We start from the raw sequence: 21,237 nt of genomic DNA on the forward strand, positions 1-21,237 counted from the left end.
TATGTTTCTTGGTCTTTGGGTTCTGAATTAAGTTCATTACCAGAATAGTGGAATTCAGTATTATATTCAAGCTTCATATTCAGGCTCAGTTTTTTAATCTGTGAGCAGCATTGATCATAGAGGTTTAAATTGTCTATAGTTTCTTTGCAGAAATTAGTCTGCAGCTCATGCATGTGCAGTGAGAAAGGAAAGATGATCAGTGAAATAAAAATTGAATACAACCCATTTTCAGTCCTTTCATTAATAATTTCATGAAGTCCTTTCATGAATTCACAATACAGCTGACCAAAGATCATGACAAATTTCAAGGAGTCATTAAAAAATTTCAAAGCTCTCATTTTTTAGAAATTTTTGTAAATAACAAGTGAGGTCTTTGAGATGAAATCCCCAATCCTTGAGTAAACCAGTGTACCACTTCTATTTGACCTTTTCTATCTCAGTTCCTGCATGACAGGATACAGTACACCAACCCCCATCAATTTTGTAGGAAAGTGGAATACACATTAATTTACTTGAATCACTGAAAGAGATTCCTTCTCCAATCCAACCCCACAGTTAATTTTTCTGGCTATGTTCCTTTTACTGGTATGTGTTTTGGACAGGGTCAGATTAGGTTCCATACACATTAGCTCCCTAGTCAAGTTGTCTGTATAGTTGTTACTGCTGGCATAAAGGAAGGGGAATCCCAAGGATTTCCAAAACATAATGCCATTCTCTTCAGTGGCAACATAAAAGCAAGCCAGATTGAAGTGAACACAACCATTGCTTTCAAACAGGTAATTCTTTACCAAACATGAATGAAAAAAGTGACTTAATGTTCTCTCTACTAAAATGCAAGGCATATCCAAGAAAAAGTCTGTATAATTAGCGTCAGGCCAGAGATTCTACTAGTAAATTAATAAAGCTACATGCACCAGGTTTTACATCAGTTTAGGTTTATTTTAAGCATCAAACAAGATGCAATATTGTTAAAAATTATATATATTATACAATATAGTTCTGTACCATTTGAAAGAAAAAGATTATTGAAGTAGTTGAACCAAACTCAATGTCTTTTGCCTTCTAAGATTGCTATTAGAATCTAAAAATATTAAGATATAGTTCCAAAGTAAATAAAGAGAATATGGGGACAGAACTGAGCTGCAATATAGAAGAAATAAAAGGAAAATATTCTCAAGAGAATAGTGAAAGAAACCCCCAAATTTAAACAAAAAATAGCTAAAGTTAAAAGCAAGAGACTCTCCATGATCCCATACAGAAGTAAGCAAAGGTTAAATAATACTGGCTATGCCAATACACACTGATGTAATGCTCTAGAATACTCTTTAGGCTCTAACTGGTAAAAGTTGGGTTAAGAAATATGGTACCGTTTATTGTCTTTTTACAGATTTTCAGCATTGATAAAATTGCTCCCTCATTTATCAAGCCTACAGAGGAGCATCAGAGAGAAGAGCAACTCTAGTAGTTATATCTGTTTACATCCTTGTTCTGTACACCACTATTTAAAAATAAGCTCAGCAAAGACATGGATGATGCCCTTAGAACAAATAAAACTATCTCATAAATTTCCACAAAACACTAATTTAGCTTATCTATTGTTTTTTGATAGGCTGTCTAGTAAATGTGAAAGGAGGAGAGGAATTAATTTATGCCATTATTCAAGGGCCAGACATGATCATGCAAGGACACACACTCACTTTCATGCACTGACTGCATATCCAAAATCTGTGGTGAACAATGGAAAACCACACCAAAATTTATGGAGAACAATGGAAAACAACTTCATGTGAAGCTAGCAAATATCACTAGAGTAAAGCAAAGCTTTTATGTCTCCTGACATGATTATGCAGGTGTTCTGCAAAATATATCTTCTGTCAGCTCATAGGGTTTTTGTGGATACATTTGTACTTAGACCTTGCTTGCTCATAGAAACTCCAGCACTGTGCTCCCAAGTTTCTGGTTTGTTTTATGGACACATACTTTTTGAAATTATCTAAGTTTGTCTTTTACATTGTTAGTACTCTGTCTCCATAATGGGGGGAAAAAGAAAAAAAAAAATCAATGTGCTATTACCCTGTCAACCTAACCTTGCAAGAATTCTTTGAACATCAATGCTTAAGTAGAAAAAATGTACGCATTAGCATCACTAAGCACACCAATTTTTTTTCCTTTAACATAAAATAGAAATTAGATGCAAGAACTGATTTATTGTAAGAAGCAAGGGCTCACAGCAAAAGCAGAAAGATAAATCAGTAAACAAGTGTCCTAAAACAGCATTTCACAATGCAGAAGATACACCACTAACAAAAACCAACCTTTGAAAAATCTCTAGTGTGATTCACTATGAACCAAATTTGAGGGCAATGCCCTCACATGCTTTAAACTGAACACACAAGTTCAGTTTAAACTACCCTTGCTACTGAAGTACCCAAAAAAACCATATATGCAATCCTGAAACCATAAAATGCACCACAGGTATTTACACCCACTGGGATATTTGAATCATACAGTGTTATGACGTATACAAACAGAACCCACAACACAAATTACTGTGATGATTTCCCAATGTCTCAATTACTTATACCAGAGTTGTTAAAAAGATTCCAAAGAGTTCCATATGTAGGAAATCACACACTTAGCCACTGAGAAGAATAATATGAATTTACAGCTGTTAATAGAAATTTCATTTGGACAATTGGTCAATACAAGGTTTAAGTAAACACTGTTGCTTACTGCTATAGAAGGTGTGAACAAATGACATTTACTTTGTAGGCAGCATGGACTATGGAACCCAGTATAAACTGGTCTTTGAGAGACAGCAATTGCAATATCTCATTCATCAGTGTATTTACAATTGTGAACTGGAATTCCAATTACAAAACAAAACCTATTACCAGTTTGAGTCACGGGGAAAAAACCCTTCTCTTTACCTCCGCAGCAGTTAATTCTCTCAAATTATTCTAGAAACAAACCATCAAGAGGAATGAGTCTAACACCACTGAGTTTGGCTGAAACAAACAGAATAATCACTATATCTGCTAACATACTGCTACAAAACTGGAAATCTATGAAAATAAAAAAAGAATTACGACCTATTAGGACACTGCTTTATAAGGTCAAATTTAGCAGGCCACCTTTTAAAAACAACAGAAACAAGACATAGATATTATTGCATTGTTATTTTCATAATTAGTTTTGAATATAATTATCTGTGGAAAAGAGATTAAATACAAAGCCCCCATAAGTAGCTTTTAGCTTTTTTTACATTTTGAGAAAACTGAACTTTAGAAGTACAGCAGAAATGCTGTTAAACAAGGCACACTTTTATTGCACATAAACTAGCATATACATTGTCTCAGGCTACTGCTATTATTCAACTTGTCAGTTTTTGGCATATATGAACAATACATCAGATGCCTGGAAACAATATACTGTTCACAAAGAGTTTCACATAAAAAGATCAAAGTGATGTCAATCAACAAATATTCAACTCTCCAATTCAGATTTTTTCAGGTAATCTTTATGCATTCATTTTCTGCCATACATGTTTAATGGGATATTTTTTATATGAAGTATTGCCATGGCAGGAACATAGGAAAAAATACTGCTGTAAAGTCAAGGAAAGATCTGGTACAAAGTTGACACTACATGTAGGACTAAGGTATTAAAGAGGAAAGTAGAAAATTTATCTACATGGACTACTTACCCGCGTGAAAGTACCCTCAAAACTGTGGATATCCAGCTGTGGCTTCTGAGCATAAACATAAGCATTGATTGAAAAGAGATCCTGTAAAACAGAATAATGTATTTGCTATTACTTAAATATAATAATTTATTTTGAAGACCTGGTAAAGATTCCAGTTTATGACCCTCACCAACCCACCCCAAACTAAGCTCACACAACTTTTACCCAACTAAGAAACATGGGGGTTTTTTCCAGTACATCTTGCTATAAAGGAATCACTTTCAAGTTGATATCCTTAATGTGTTTATAGTTCAAAAACTAAACTGTTTTACATTTATGAGTTAGATATTTTATCTAATTTCTTTTAACATCCCCATTTTAATTAATAATAGTGTAATCTTACAATATTTTCCAGATATTTGTCCTCAAAATAAAGTGGGAGAGGGAGGACAGTTGATTTATTTGTTGGTTGGGTTTTTTAATGAAACAGGAAAAAAAATACTTTTCCAGCAAAGACAAAGCCAACTGAGTACAACGGGCAACAATGAAATGGATTTGAGTTCTCTTGAATGCTCCAGCACTCCAGTGAAAACCCCACAAGAAAACCCTACCAGCTTCAGGAAAGCCTGACTACATCAACAGGATTACTCAAATCTTTAAACTCAGGGATACATCAAAACTAGTCTGATAAAATTTGGTCTAATATATTGTGGTACCACTACTCATGACAGCAAATAATCCACAAATGTTCCTACCCTAAAACTGGGAAGAATAGGAAACACCTAAGATAGTACAGTAACAGCCTATATAAACTAATGGCAGTATACTATAAACAAAAGAAAAAAAACCCTAATAAATCTGATGATTGTTAGATCTTAAGAGTTGTCCCTAGAGGCCCAGGGAAGTTCACCTTAAAATTCTGAAACAATTATTTCATCAAATAATTGCTCTAAAACATGCACCTTCCACAGCAAATATACTACAGACTAAAACTGTGATAGAAAGGAATTTTTCAATCACAAAAGCAAATTTTTGGTGCTTTTTAGGTGATAAGAACCAACAGCAGCAAAGGGATTTCAAAAGGAGTTGACCATTTATGCATGAATACACAACAATCCAATTTCGACTCTGGAGAGGAGCAGATGCTTGATACCAACTCCAAGTAAATCTAAGAATTGCAATCTCTGATCAAATGGAAGATCGTACACCTTCCCACTCTATGTAGCACCTAATTATTTGGGTTAGCTCCATCCCTTACTACCAGATGAATCTTGCAAAAGGCTAATCAAACACCATCTCTGGGGACTAAATTACATGGGTACAATACCCTGTTCATGTTAGCTAGGTTGTGCTGCCTTCCAAAGGAGAATTTATTTTACAGCCTCTTTCGAGGACATATAAACCACACCTTGGCACAAATGCTACTTTTAAAAGTAGGCCATTATTTTTTTCCCCAAAATTTTCAATGTAAGAATGTTTCACAATTTGAACAGTAAAAAAATTAACTAAAATTGCAATTGTCTATCTGTGTTAATGTCTTAAAACCCAACATATTTATATCCTTTATTATCTCTGATACAATGGCTAGACTGATGAATATCACTATATTTTTGCTTTTCATTATCAAAAGGAATGCTTTCTTAAAATCCAGTGTAAATTTATGAAATATGTTTGACTTTATTTTAAAAATGTGTAGCTCTATGAATAATAAATTGTATTTATATTCTGCAGACAAGAAATCTCTCACAGCTTCCAAAAAACTTTATATTTCATATGCTTTTCAAAACATGAATGAAATCTGAACACTGAATCTCACAACTTACCTTTATCTTAAACTACTAGACATTTATTGAAGTCTATCACACAAAGTTCATTCACTGCACCCTTGTTCTTCCTACCTACTTTCAACAAGTTCACGAGAAATAATTCATATGAAACTAATACACATGTGGTGTCCTATATCTTCATCATTCACTTCTCTCCAATCTGTTATCACCTACAATTTAGCTAATCTAAGCTATTATGTGCTTTATTATGCAAAGAAAAATAAAGAGTCTCTCAGTAGTGGATAACAGAAGAAAACCAATACCACACACATGCTCATATACACAATAAAAACTGCTAGTGAAATGCGTCAACTTCTCTCTTTTCAAAGAACGCCTTAGTGGGAAGCAAAATTAAAATAAAAGAAAGTAGAAATATGCACCTTTTTAAAGGGAATTGGCATTTGTACAGTAATATATTTTCCTTGGTTCTAATCTATTTTTTTCTACTGTGATCTTCTCCTTTGTTTCATCTCAAATGTAAAAGATTCAGTCTACCTATCTACATTCCTTTGGTGTCTTTTTATGTTTTAGTTCCCCTTTTCTATTTCTCATTTAACACCTAAATTTGTGTTTTCCATTTTTTTCTTTTTTGAATTTTAACTGTGAAACAAACTTACTTACCTTTGTGAAAAACTGAGATCTGCACATTATTGGCATTACTCTAAAATGCTACAAGCTAGAACTGGCATAGTGTTCCAGAAGGGCATGGGGGTTTTTTTGCAAATTAAAAAAACCTATGTTCTGAGTGAAATCTTTCTGCTACTCATTAATTAAATTGGCATTTAATTCATGAGTAGCAGAAAGACATAAAAGCATATTACTTGAGCTCAGTAGATTTCTGAAGTATTTTTTTCATTATTAGGGTAAAGAAAAGAGTTAAAGATTCTTATTTGCTGTAGCCAAGTGTTCTGTAGTCTAACTGGACACCATTCTCAGGCCAATAAAATATGGTAGTTTTATAATACGAGGTAAAAAAAACCAAAAACTTGAAGAATGATACAGTTACAGAAGACAAATTTCCTATGGACTCCCTTCAGCAACCAGGAAAGGTTACTGTAATATAAAGATATTTTTTCACCAAGTGCTGCTTTTCCAGTATGAAAGCTCTGCATTTCTCCTCTCAATGTCTTGAAAGAAATGGTGAGGGTGATTTTAACAAGGAGACATCATGATTTGTAAGCAACACTATATGTAAATATAATTTCCGCTCACTAGGCAACAAAAAATTACCCTATTCAGTTATGTCATTGCTTTCCCTTATACAAAAGCAAGGGGAAAGGAAATTACCTTAAACAAAGGATTTGATTCTATTATTTTTAGAAAAGGCAACTACTTTTTATTAATGATTTAACTAATGGGGGATTTGTGAAACTCAGCTTCAGTAAAGACTTTTATTTTCATACTAATACATTGAACTGCTGATTCACTGAAGCCAAATAATTTTACTGATACCTTCAATAGAAACAGTATTCTATACCTAAAATTACATCACTTTAAGGATGAAATAAGGTCAAATGATCTCATTTATTTTCTTACTCAAGACAAAAAACCGCATTTGGGTGGGGATTGTAACAGTTCTAGATTTAAAAAACTATATGAAAGACTTGAATCTCAAGTAAAAAATATTCTTATATGAGTAGATGAGTTTTTCTTAAAAATTTATATGCATTTAATTACCTCATACTTAAAAATAATAATTGTGAAGAATGCATTTCATTCTTCTACACCACAAGTCAGAAAATGACTTTGTGATGGTATAATAATGAAAATGCTCTGTTTTGCATTTCACAATTTAAAAATTGCCACGGTTATCAATAACATAGAAAAATCTCCTCTATTAGGTCAAGGGCAACATTTGTTCACCTTACTTAAAGATCATTAAAATACATTCTTAATCATAACATGTAGTTCATTGCAAATAAAATTGCCTTTGGTTCAATAAAACTAATTAAATGTAAATGGTATTGTTTACTGCCGTATGGATCTTCTGATATAAATCAGCAAGTCACCATTTATTGAAAATTACAGTGACCTCACTGCTGTTAATAAATACAGCTGATCACACAAGTTAGAGAAGAATGCCTCAGAACTTGTGTATTGCCAGAACTGTCCCACCTATAACTATGAAACTGCAAGAAACCTAATCCAGGTGTTACCATATTTGCTGCTCAGCCATCATTAAGGGACTTGCTGAAATTTTAATTCTCTGATCACATTAAGTGCTTTAGAAAGACAACAAAATCTGTACCGATCATCTTGGTGGTATCATCTGTTCTTTAAGAAAAGCTCTGAAGGTCTGCAGGTTTGTTTGTTCTGGGTGCCACAGTGGGTAGGATTACAGTGCTGCTCTGGTGACACGGCTGACAGCTCATGCCAACACAAGATACTCTCCTACCTGAAAGGAGGTTGTAGCGAGGTGGGGGTCGGATTCTTCTCCCAGGTAACAAGTGACAGGAGCAGAGGAAATGGCCCCAAGTTGCTCCAGGGGAGGTTTAGATTAGATCTTAGACAAAACTTCTTCTCAGAAAGGGTGTCAGGCATCAGAACATGTTGTCCAGGGAAGTGGGGGAATCACCATCCCTGGAAGTGTTCAAAAGGCATGTGGATGCGCCACTAGGGTATACACTTTAGTGGTGCACACAGTGGAGCTGTTCACTGGATTCAGCAGTCTTAGAGGTCTTGTCCAACCTTAATGACTATGTTTTTACAACTAAAGAATTCAAAATGAGTGATAAATATGGAGAGTTTATTCTATCCAACACTACAGCTAATTATTCATAGTCTACTTTATGTTCAACTTGCATAAATTGTATTTTTTAATTATTAAAAACATATTTCAATACAGAAGCATGAACTGTAAGTCTCAGATTTGAAGTACATCACAAAGATGTGGAGAAGCCATGTAGTGAGAGTCCTATGTATTGGATAAGTGGGTCCCAGCTATTCTAAATGAGCTGCAGATGCGAAGTCCCTCCTAAGTTGGACTTAGTTGGCAGCAGCTGTGGCTTGTGAAGGTAGCTGGGATAAAAGGGGGGGAGGGGGGAGGGGGGGGTAGGCTAAGAGCCCTTGAGGAGTTTTTGTGAAGCCATGAGGAACTGTGCTGCAGACAAGAGCTACATGGTAGAAAACCAGCTAGAAGGTATGGACTTTAGAAATATAATAACAATAGTATGGGACTCTAGAAATATGAAATACAACAAGATAACAACAACTGGTGACCCCGGAGTGTTAGAGCCAGGACTGTGAGAAAGGTGGCCAAGAGCTGCAGAAGAACGTAGCTATTGAATCAAGGAGCTGTGGCAGACAGGAGCTGCGAGAAATATGGCCTTTGAGCAAGAAGCTGTGTGTTGTATGAGGCCTTTGGATCTCGGGATAAAACGTGTATTGTAAGGAAATGCGTGTATTGTACTTGAATATCTATATTGTATTTGAATATATCTGTTAGTAATAGAAAAAGGGGGAATTGTAGTAAGGGTCCTATGTATTAGATAAGTGGGTCCTAGCTATTCTAAATGAGCTACTGGTGTGAAGTCCTTAGTTGGGCAGCAGCTGTGGCTTGTAAAGATAACTGGCATAAAAGGGGTGGGCTGAGAGCCCTGGAGGAGCTCCGGTGAAGCCACGAGGAACTGTTCTGCAGACAGGAGCCCCTGTGAAGTAGAGCTGCATGGTAGAAAACCAGCTAGAAGGTATGGACTTTAGAAATATAATAACAACAGTATGGGACTCTAGAAATATGATAATAACAATAAGAATGCAACAAAGCCACTGTGGCAGTGACGTGTGGTGCGTCTCTGGAAGCCACTGTGGGCAGAGGCGGGCTGGAATAATGTGATCCATCCAGTAACGGCCCGAAACGTCAGCCCAGGGGCAGAGAGGGCAGAGCCGCCGCGACTGAAGCCCGCTGCCCTGGGCAGGGGCTCTGCCTGGGAGAAGCCGCCGGGCGCGGGTCCATCACACGGCCATAGGGGTTTTTAGCCTCGGGGCACACCGAGGGCTGTGCCGGCCTGGGGAGCTGCCGCAGCGAGCCGGGAGCCGGCAGGGGCGCTCGGGAGCCCCGGGTGCAAGCACGCATCGGCTGCACTGCCGGACATGGCAGCTGTACGGGTCACTGCGCCATCCGCCTGGCGTTCCCTACAGGAAGGGAGCCCCCTGTGTAACTGTAACAAAATAATTCTGGGGACTACATTGACTTCCTGTACGGCCCACATACAAATATAGCTTATGACTATATTATAAAGCCCAAAAATAAGCTGACAGTAAAACAGTTTCATAATGCTATTTTTTGTTAGTTTGGTATTCATAGCTTGCTTAGACCTCCACACCAATCTCTGAAGTTGTCTATTCCACAGAGTTTCTTTACATGGCTGACACTCCTGCATATCACTGTTTTTGAGTAAAGGTAAAAACATCTTTGCAGAAATCTAATTATTAATGTGCTTTTCTACAGGAATGGAAATAATATTCTATCATGAGCACTGAGCATCATTTTTTGTGACGGATATGAGAATCCCTTAAAAACCATTTACATTTGGGTTCATTAGCCTACCACTCCACCAAAGCAAGTCACAGACAGATGGGGCTTAGGAGCAAAGCAGACATAGACATGAGAACGGCAAACATCTAAGTCTTGCTGGGAGCAGCCATTTAAAATGAGCTTAATGAAGAACCACCAGGTGTAAGTGGTTTGTCCATACCCCATAGTAGAATAATTTGGAAGTGTTTCAGTTTAGTTGGCAGGAAGTATTACACCCAGGGTCAGTCACTTCAGGATGAAATGTCAGCTTATGCAGACAAAGCCTTGTATAGCACTTGTTAAGCACAAATAACTGAGTGGTGTGAGAAAGGGCAGGGACACATCAACTGCTTGGTGGCTTTCACATGCTGCTGGTAGCCAGGAGAGGTGCGTTAAGTGGGCAGCTCCTGATTAACCACACTTACAATATGACTCAGGTCACCTACAGCTCAAGAGAGAGAGTATAAAGATCTTGCAAGAAGCCCAGAACAGTTAGATGGAGGTTAACAGCCCTAAGTGGAAACAGCTAAGGAAGAAATGGTTCCTTTATTGTACAGTTGACCCCACTATATTTTTTCCCAGATGAACAAGTAATGTCTTGGCAATGACTTGCCTTCCCTCCCCTTCACACCCAAAACAAACATCCCTGAAGTGAACCTTCGTGTCTGTAGGAAGATGAGGCTGCATGTCCCACCATTCAAATGCAGACATCCCAACTTCAATCACTTCTGATTTACTAGTCTAGAAAAGTTTATTTAGTTCTCCAAACTCCATACTGCACAGATTTAGCCATAATTTTGCATTATCATCATAGATGCCTAATGCTTTATTTATCAAGTCTATTGATAATTTTTTTTAAACAAAGAACATAATATAAAAGTTACAATACAAAAATTTCATGTTCCTCCTAACATGAAAGCTAGAAAGGTAATTCCATGCTTTCTTCCTAACAAGAAGGGAAGAAATTTAAACATGTATTTGAATTTTTTAGGGGAAAAAGCAAAGTTAATGCAAAAGGTTTTTTTTTCTTTTCCAAACAATAACACAGAGAAGCCTCTGCAGTGTAACTTACTCCAGATTTCATCAGCCTCGGTAGACCAAGACCTCTAAGCTGAGAATATCAAAATTATAATCAACAAATAAAACACTGAGGCAGTGCTTTGCAGAGTATTTGCAACTGCAGTCAGTGATGTTTCCAAAAAAAAAAGACAAAACATAACACCTAAGTTTAATACAGGAGTAACTGTTGGAGAAGTACTACTAAATTAAAAAAAAAAATCAAAGCAAGATAGAAAGTTGCCTGTATTTTAGTCAAACACATTACATGTGTCCCTAATTTGGATATAACTTTATTTTAATGAGAAAACAAGAGAAGGCCTTGATTAAATATTAAAAATGACAGCAGAAGCACTATTCCAAACACTAAATTCAACTGCAGGTTACAGAATATTTGTTAAAGTCTGTTCTGGCACCAGAACTCATGACTTGAAGCCTCAGTTGGCATCTCAGTCTGGCATGACCAACCTTTGGTTCCAAACCTTGTTCTCAAATCCTCTAAAAGTGCATTTAAAGTGCATTAAAGTGCAATGTAACTACTTCTTCCTTCTGTCACTTTTGAAGGTAGTAGTCAGAAAATATGAACACAGGAGAAAACCTCTCCTTTTTGCTAGTATGACACTGTGGCAGCAACTCTATTTCGGGAAGTGTAACTGCAGAAGTCCTGTTAAGATCCAGCAGATAATCTAACACTTTTGCCATTGAGATGGAATATAAACAGTCTTCTTAAGGTGTATTTGCCTTTAATAAAACACTTAAAAGATTTAGTGTAAAAACACCAGAAATTCTGTAGAGGTAAATTTCCACGAGCTTGTCACTTGAGTATGTTTTCAAAGGAGGTCTCCTAATACCAAGCCAACACGCCAGTATAACAGAAAGCTTTCCCAGTACAAAGGAAACAATTGAGCTTCTTGTACAGGAGATGTTTATACAATTTTACATTTGCTTTTGTAGGTATGCATCTATTTTGGATGTGTATATATACACACACACACAGAGACACACACTTGGCCTCCTTTTCGTGACTGTAGAACTACTCGTGACACAACAAATGAATGTACTCAAAAAATACCCACATTTAGGCCACTCTTAGAGAGCTCTGCTTGCAAGAACTGGCACATTGTACTTAGTTGCATCAGAAAGAATGGTGACAACAAAAAGCACTTCATCTTCCAGAAGCAGACTATGTTTTCCAAGCTCACAAGTAAGTGATTAAAGCAATGGTTTCTGAGACAAGAATAATTTGTACTTGGTAGAAAACACTGTAACTGTGACTTGCTTCTGGAGAGTGTGAATCTCTGCATGGACAACAATGGGAACCACTAGGGTGAAAGATAAAAATCCAGTTCTGACCCAGTTTCTTTTCATTGCAAAACCAGGAATATTTGTGCCTTATTAATTGTAAAAACTAAGGTTCTGGTAACAGAACCTTAGTTCTGTAGTAGTTTTCATCACCTACATTAACTGTAATAATCTTCTGGATAACAGATATAGATGCATACACAGAAGATAACTTAAAAGCAAACAGAATGCTTACCCCCAAAGCTGGCAATCTTTGTGTGCAACTGACAGCAACCTTCAGTTTCCAGTCTGTTTCCCCATCCAGCTGGTCAGTTCGAATGAAACATGAACCTTGAATTTACAAAGAGACATCAAACTATTATTTCCATTTCAAAAATTCAGTTTGGGTTAAAAACATGTAAAAGAGTGAAAAAAACCACAATTTACAATCATTTAAAAATAAATGTGCAAGATATAAAAGATTTGTATTTTGGAGTGTCTGTGTGCTCTCTTCCAGGGATGCTTTAGATATCACACAATTGCACCATTTTTTCTAATAAATTTAGCAATATGTCTAATTTTACCCACATTCAGGCCACATTTTACAGGAATGGAAACAATATTCTGTCATGGGCACTGAGCATCATTTTTTGTGATGGATATGAGAATCCTTTAAAAACTGATGACAGATTTCTTCAAAGTTTCTGAGCAGGTTTTCAAATATTATCATCAAAAGATACAACTTCAACTTGAGTTGAAAAAGATTTAATTTCATTTCTTTATGTAATTCTGTCACTTGTACAATTCCAACACTACAGAATACTGTAATTTTTTTCTCCATGCTGGTATGACATCACAAACTTTCAGTGCTTATTGTCTCCTGCCTTCTCTGAAAAAAAAAAATTAAACAAGTCCTTAAAATGGACAGCATTCAAAACAACGTGGATCTGAATGTATGATACTTAAAAGTATTTTTGAATCATCTGCAACTATTGGTGGTCCAAGACTAAAGAAACCTGTCAACACATGCAAAGTACTCAAGATATGAGGGAAACTCAAGATACACACTGATATAAATACACCAAAGAGAATCAGTGTGCTGTACAGACCAAAGACCAGGATTGAAGGAACAGAAAACTGAGACCACTGCGGAGCCTACCCTTACCCCCATACATAGTTTGATGGATATCATCAAGTCTGGAGTATTACATGCATTACTAATGTAAGATTCAAAAAAGACCACACGCAAACACTGCGAATGTATTAAAAATACAAAATTAACTGCCGTTCTATTAAGCTTGAAGCCTTTTAAAAAGGTGGTAAAACTTTAGCAACGCTCTTCACAATTGCTACACTAGAGAAGCTGTAAATATTTCTGAAATAGTAATTATAATTTCCTTTATACTACAGCTAAACAAATGTATACACTATTGTTACTGGGTGCTATGGGTGTGCAAATAATAGATTTTAAAAGTTTTTAATAAATTTTAACAAACAGACATTTATATAAACACACACATATTTCTGTCTGTATTTCAACCAATCCAATACAAACTAACAAAGTAATTTTACCCCCAGAAGTGATATGGTAGCAATTAAGTAGAAGGAAACACTGCAAAGGAGTTTGTCCAGATTTGAATCTCATTATAGACAAGAAGAAGGTCTGCCAGAATGTGTCAAGGCAGTATGCCAAGAAAGGGTACCTACCAGTGAACACAAATTGACAGATTATTTTATAGGACAAGTGGACTCTGGTGTAAGTAAAGTCTAATAGAACTCAATGTTTTATCCATCAAAGTCTGCAAATTAAGCAGTTTGATGAATGGGTGCCTGAAAAGACATGCTTGAGAGAAAGCCACCTGAAATTGTACCTGACTAAAAGGTAGTGTTCTTGCACAAAAGACTTCAAAGAATCTTACAAGCTTTCCTGTAACAGTTCTATTTATATTAAGGGCATTGTAAATAAACAAATCTTTAAATTTTAATATAGACAGCTCTCAGAAAGCATTATCACAGCTAAATTTCACCCAAAGCTCAGAGATGCAAGCTGCAAAGCTGTGTCTGAAGTTCTTGAAAAACTGGTTTTAAATTCTTAATAGAATTCTTTATGAATTTTCTTCTTAGAATAAAATACTATAAAGCACTTTTTGAAGAGTCAGCAACATCCACTGCGTTATAATGAAGCGTGACGTACCTAGAAACACCACGGTATCACTGCATTTTCTGTCCATGGCATAGATGAGCCTGCTCTCCATCATACCTTTCCTGTACAAGACATTTCATGGTTCTCTTTACCCTTGCTGTCAATGGTTGCTCTCTCACATCAATTTCATTTAGAATTATACTATAGATCAATGCAGTTCAAGACCAGTGTGGCTGCTGTGAATGGTTGACTGCACATATATTCATTTAATAGAGCTCACACTATGACATGTATCGGCCAGCTGCATTTCCTCTTTACTTCAGCAGTTAATTTCATCAATAACTTATCTCATAGCCTGTTTCCCTTTTATCCAGAAAAAAGGACTGCTTTCTGCCAAGTCAGCTTTCAACTGTGATCACAAAAGCAAAACCGAAACAATACAATCCTCCCCTCCACCTCAAATATTGCAGTAGATGTGACTAAGTAAATTTAACTACTCTCTAAGTTAATCCGGCTTAACTAAGCTATAAACATGGAAGATTAAATATGTAATTGGAAAGTATAAAAAAAGAACTCTTCACCCCTACCAAAAACCTTTAAATTTGTAAAACTAAATATTCTCCACTGTGTATTGTGTGGAAGTCAAATGTACTTTACCTTTGAGAGGTATTTGAGTCAGCAGTACATAAAATTTCTAAAAATCAAAGTCTTTCGAAAAAAAAAAGTATTTTTATTTTTCCATTTTAAAATGCTTGGAAGCATTGCACCCTCCTCCCTCAATAACAAAATTAAAATCAAAAAGCTTATACAAAAAGTTGTAAAAATTGTGTTACGTACTTTAGGACAGTGTGAAAAGTCTCTTACATTGCTAACCCGAATATGACTTGCCAGAAAAATAAAAAAATCCCCAAATAATCTATACATGTCAGGAGTTGCTATTCCTTCTGAATACAGAAATAACTCTTGAACCTGACTATTATTTTACAGCACACAAGAATTTTTTGAAGTTTGTGCTGCTTTTAAAAATGAGGCATTTAAGGAAATGCCATTAAGTATTTTAAGTATTTACCAATCAAAAGTAGCTGTTTACAAAAAGAAAAAACTAAAAAAGAAAAATTTAATTACGCACCGAACGCGAGAAATTTTTATAAGGCTACATATAAAGAAGAATGCACAAAATTAAAACTTCTACCTTATACAGTGAAGCACTCAGCTGCTCATTTCCCCCAACTATAAAGTTCTTCAAAATTAGTAGACAAAGTTGTACATTGTGAACATCTGACTTATTTCCATCATTCAAGTGAAAATTTTGGCATTATCTGAATTAGAATTTAAGATTAATTCAAGCAAATTACACGGGACCTATATAGATTAAGCATTAATCAAAAGTGGTACAAACTTTATGAGCACATTTAAACTAATTTACAAGTATGTAATATTCATTGAGCCTAATCAGTTGAAGACAGGCAGAAATCAACATAGATGACTGCATGCAAAGTGCTGCCCAAGCAGCAACTAAATTGATTTTTGAAACCTTTTCAGCTGAAACTTTGAAAGTTGAATGCTTAGGGAAGTCTTGGAACTACCATTCTGTTTTGGTTTCACAATTCTGTTTGGTGGTTTAGGAAAAGCTCAATTATTTGAGTTCTGTCCAGAATTTATCCTAAGGTTACTTTTCCAAGGAAAAACTGCACATCAATACAAAGGATTAAATGATTTTAAGAACTTGAAATAACTACGTAACTTCACATTATAAGGATACATTGATAATTATTAAGTCTTCTTATTTATGTTTTTTGATATATCATGGATAAAAATATATTTTTAAAGGTATTTAGTGTGTTAGTAGAATACTGAAGAAAAATAATGCTTACTTCAGTAGCTTTTACAGTGTTTTGAAATAGAGATAAAAAAGCTTATCTATGATGGCACTAATCTAGAGCCATGACATGCCTGGCCTAGATTTGTCAAACAAACTCTGTATTGTTAATACAGAGTAAGCAGGAAGAATTCTACTTAGTGTGATGGACTTAGGGCTTCAATCAGATAATACCTGAAGGACGTGTACATGTCTAATGCTTTTGGGAATGGTGTACAAGTGCACATGCAGCAGTCGCCTACCTGCCTCTAGGAATCCTGAAGAAAAAGGCCCTGACCAAAAATTCTCCAACTAAATACAGGTCATCCTTTGAAAAAGCTGGGAATATTTTCACCTTAAAAAAAATGTGCAGGAGAGAAAAAAAAAAAAAAAAAAAGGAAAAAAATTCTTCCCCAAAATCAGAAAGGGAATCTCCTTAATCAAGTAAAACATATTTATATCATATCCTTTCTCTTAATTAATACTATGCATCATCACCAGGTAGCCTAATCTAATTTTTTTATACTGCCAAACTTGGTAATCATAGCTTATGTATTAATTTCCTTATATGTGGATGTTTTTAAATTCCTGAAACTATAGTAATGTATATGAACTTTTAATAATATCAAACATTTTCATTTTATTTTTATATACATACTTCAGAATATTAAATACAGCTTTTAAATTAAGCTTCTGAAAACAAGCTATTACTTGGGATGTTACATATTTTCTTTAATGATTTTTAGCTTCCAGAGTTTATTTAGAAAGTCAGTCAGAAAAGAAAATTTGCTGGCTGTTAATTAAATTATTTGTTTCTGTTTTATTTGATTTGGAAATGATATTTCTGTTAAGCAAAAAGATGGATAATTTCTCCTCAGAACAATTACCTTAATATTCAGCCTGTTAAACAAGTAGCTTTTATAGAACTTGTACTTAACACAAGAAACCCAAAATTGACAGACTAAAAGCAATTACTTCACAAAATGAAAATAATTTATTCTTTGTAGAACTGCATCCCTTAATTTTAATGGAAAGCTGTAATGAAAAAAAATTCACGTTATCCTAATAATATTGAGATTTAATATTTTAAATATGTGGGGAAAGGAAATCTCAACTGCCCTAAAGAAGTTGATTTAGTCTGCCGCAGAATCAAAACTGTGTGCTATTTGTAGCCTCTCCTGTGTTAGATTACATATATTCCTGCATATCATAGACATTTTAATTTCACATATGGCTTTAGGCAAAGACTGTTCTGTTGTATACTTTTCTTAGTAGTCTAATAGTGCCTTTAGATAGCCAGACAGACACAGAATATCCTACCAGGTATGAAAATATGACCTAATGTTTTTTATTAGGCACTAATACTCTTGAATAATCCTAGATTGCATAATTGAATCTAAATATCTCAAAATGAATTCATCAACTGATGGAAATTATGAGCAAATCAGACTCTGAAAATGGCAAGCAAAAAGTTTAGGTAGAGTGGCAGAATGAAAAGACCGAGTTTCCTCCTTACTTCCTTCTTGATAATGAAGTCTACTAGCTTTGCTTTTACAAAGAGAAGGTTGGAAAATATGCTAATACCTAAAGATAAAATATGCTAATGCTTGCTTTCCAGGACTGGACATGTTTCTGGACAAATAGCAACATGAAAAATTAAGACAGCTTTCTTGACATAACTAAGCTATCCAACTTGTCCAGTATCCAAACTTAATTTTCATTTCCTGACTCCTGGCCTGCAGGAAGGGTCTGAGAAAGCAGTTCTAAGTCATGAGATGAGACACAAGAGGATTCTCAATTCAGGAAAAAAAAACCCTGCTAAGGAATAACTTATTCTGACTAGCATTAAAAAGCAACAAAGTAAATGACACATCATAAAAGAGTTGCACACTTTGATCCTTCACTATTTCTGCTCTTGCTTTGAGCAATAATTTAGAGCAGATCTTGTCTTTGACTACATCTATTAAATCAGCATTTGGAGTGAAATTATTTTTTTTTATATTTCTATTTTTAGATTTCACAAGTACATGGAAATCCACAGGGCCTTACCAGTCAACCCATCTATGGTATTTGTTACAAACATCAGTGTACATAGTAAAGAATAATGTATAAGAAGTTAATCAACACAGAAGTTCTAAAAACTGTATTTAATTTTTTCTCAAAAAACATTAAAGTTAATAGATTTCTGCTTGCAATTTTTTTGCCAATTATCGGCAAGCTTAAAAAGTCGACTTGCCAATAAGCACTAAAGTAAACTTATAGGTATAATTCAAATATGCCATAGCACACATTTTAATGTTATAGAGTAAGGAAGATGCATCAGAGGGAAGCAACTATAATTTAGTTGTATACAGCAAATGTACAGGAATATGCATATTTTACAAGCATAATAAAAGCAAGGCACCCCAGTCTTGAAAAGGTATTGTTTTTTCTGCATAAATGCAGGGTTGAATTCCACACTCCATTACAGATATTGTCAAAAAGCAACCCTATAATGTACCTTTATTAGTAAAAAATCATAAAAGTAAATTACATTTACTTTCTATAATATGTAACTGATAAGAATTCCTGTCAGTTATTATTAATCAGAGATAATGCTAAACCATCACTACATGTCTGGGTTCTTCTCTGTCCAATCTATCTAAATAAAATTATGTCTGCCTTCTCTCTCCAGAGCTGTATCCAATGAATTTTTTACAAATGAGAACAACAGCTACAACTAATGCCTTTCAAGCCACAGCAAAACTGAATTATTAAATCTGTCTGCCTATATCCTATTACAGCCTACTTATGAATACTTGATTTTATTTTGTATAATTGACAACAGTTGTCAGGAAAGGAAGGTTTTAACGGCAATCAAATTAAGATCAACCGGTATAAGTGTCAGAGTGAAGAGCTTGTGTCAAGTGTTGATGAATTAATTGATGGGTCAGTGGGAAACAGGGCATGTGGAACTGCAGTGCCATAAACAGCTTTATATTTTCTGGCAATATTACCAGCCTCCCAGCTTTAAGTGGAAAACATTGAAAGAGATGGGTTACTAGAATGTACTCAGCAAAAGAAAACAGACTTTGACTTTGCACACTGAACACCAGATCATTTACAAACAACTTAATTTTTAAATCATTTATATTACTTAAGTGACCACGTACATGAAAATTTTAAACTGATGACAAGGTGAATAGCAGCACCAAGATGACATATTGGAGTACAGAGTTTCATTTACTATTCTAATGAACAGCTTTCAATTATGGTGGCATCTTAGGAGGAACAAAACCGCAAGACACCTGAAACATCCTAAACGTTTAAGCTACATCACCATTCCAGAGGATACACATTTATGAAAGACTGATTAAATTAGTTTAAAAGCATTAATTTCTCTTAAGATCAGAGAAGAACTGTGTGTACTTGAGATATTTGATCTGATTAAGAAACCGATGAAGCAATTGATTAATTGGAATTTAAGCCATCAGTCACTGGATCCATTAACAGTTTCATTTACATTCTAAACAATCAGCTGATGGTCTTATAGGATACCATGTATTAATACACAGTCAATATGATACCCCTAAACTCATCACAGCTCCTTATTGACAAGAACTTGGACGTTTTTTAATCCAAGCTTGATCACATTGCATCTTTTTTGAATTGTGGTATTGATTCACTACGCTTCAGGAATTTTTATCTCTATTAAAACATTATGGAATTTTCAGATATAGCAAACAATGCTCCAAGTTTAAAAAGTCTAAATTCATATTCACATTCTCCAATTCTGGCTTATTGATTTATATTATTTGGATATACAGAAGGATACTAAAAAACATTACTTTTTCCTTTTAAGAGGATTTGACGCACCACTTTCCTCCATTATTCATCTGATGCATACTAGCAATCTCTTTTTGCAGAAAGCCACTGATACAGATAAAAGATGGTGTGCATTATTTACATCTTCAGAGTAATGACTACATCAAAAAGTCTGCCATAGACAATGCTTAGAACACTGAAAAAATTCTCACTTTTCAGATAAAATATAAATACCAGCTAAACAGCTCCATGATTTGAGAGCTCTGGAAGCACAGCAGAACTCACTGTCCCCATCAATGTTCCTAATGCACTTATGTATTTCTAAAGACCAGTAACACGAAAAAGTACATATACATCTCATAGAAGAGTGCTTGTGGAAGACTTAAGGTGCATTTCCTCTTTTGATGAAAGCAGAGCTCACAGAGGAGGTTGGGAAAAGAATATGGCCAAATATACCAGTATCCACTGAGAACATGTTTTGCTTCCAAGATTTTAGGAGCAATAATAATCAACTTGAAGGACAGTCTAACTAAATTAGGAGGAGTAGTAATAAAAGCCTTGGTATCTCATAAAACTTAAACACAGAAAAGTACAAGTCAAAGGAGTTGACAGAACCATCAGGGTACAACAGGCATGTGAAAAACATGAGGATAAATTTTTAGTTAAAATTTAGCAGGGAAAAGCAAATTTTCCTTTACTGTTTGGTAACTGGAAAGAAACAAGAGACTCAGCTATGAAGATTTAACACTGGACTTTACAGATACTTTAGAGACAACATGTTATAAACTTCCATACAAGGAATTCTTTAAACCTACTTTTGCAAGAGTAATTTTAGTTTTTCTACTTTCAAAGCCTTTGACAACATATCAACAAGTCTATCAGCACTTAATATACACATATTTTTTTGCCTGATTTGCCCTGCTTCTGAGATCTGCTTCTGAGATCTGCTTCGATGATCTCACCTTCAGTTTCTCTACATTGTTTCCCAAAAATGGTGAATTGTTTGGGATTTCGGGACATTCAGACTGCTACTCAAGCCAAGCAACCAAATCCCCTCAAATTTCTGGGAAA

At 35.1% G+C, this 21,237-nt stretch overlaps 1 protein-coding gene across 2 annotated transcripts in view; it reads right to left on the reverse strand.

The window, feature by feature from the left end:
- The window catches only part of ATP9B (ATPase phospholipid transporting 9B (putative)), a 154,607-nt gene that overhangs the window by 79,775 nt on the left and 53,595 nt on the right, over window positions 1-21,237 (reverse strand). For both annotated transcript variants that reach the window (XM_064705159.1, XM_064705157.1), the window contains exons 8-9: window positions 12,618-12,712; window positions 3,707-3,787 (exon numbers count right to left, since the gene is read on the reverse strand). In XM_064705159.1, the coding sequence (XP_064561229.1) occupies window positions 3,707-3,787; window positions 12,618-12,712 (176 nt within the window). The remainder of the gene's footprint in view (window positions 1-3,706; window positions 3,788-12,617; window positions 12,713-21,237) is intronic.

Source organism: Zonotrichia leucophrys, chromosome 2 (genome assembly GCF_028769735.1).
Source record: "Zonotrichia leucophrys gambelii isolate GWCS_2022_RI chromosome 2, RI_Zleu_2.0, whole genome shotgun sequence".
Classification (NCBI taxonomy): Eukaryota; Metazoa; Chordata; class Aves; order Passeriformes; family Passerellidae; genus Zonotrichia; species Zonotrichia leucophrys.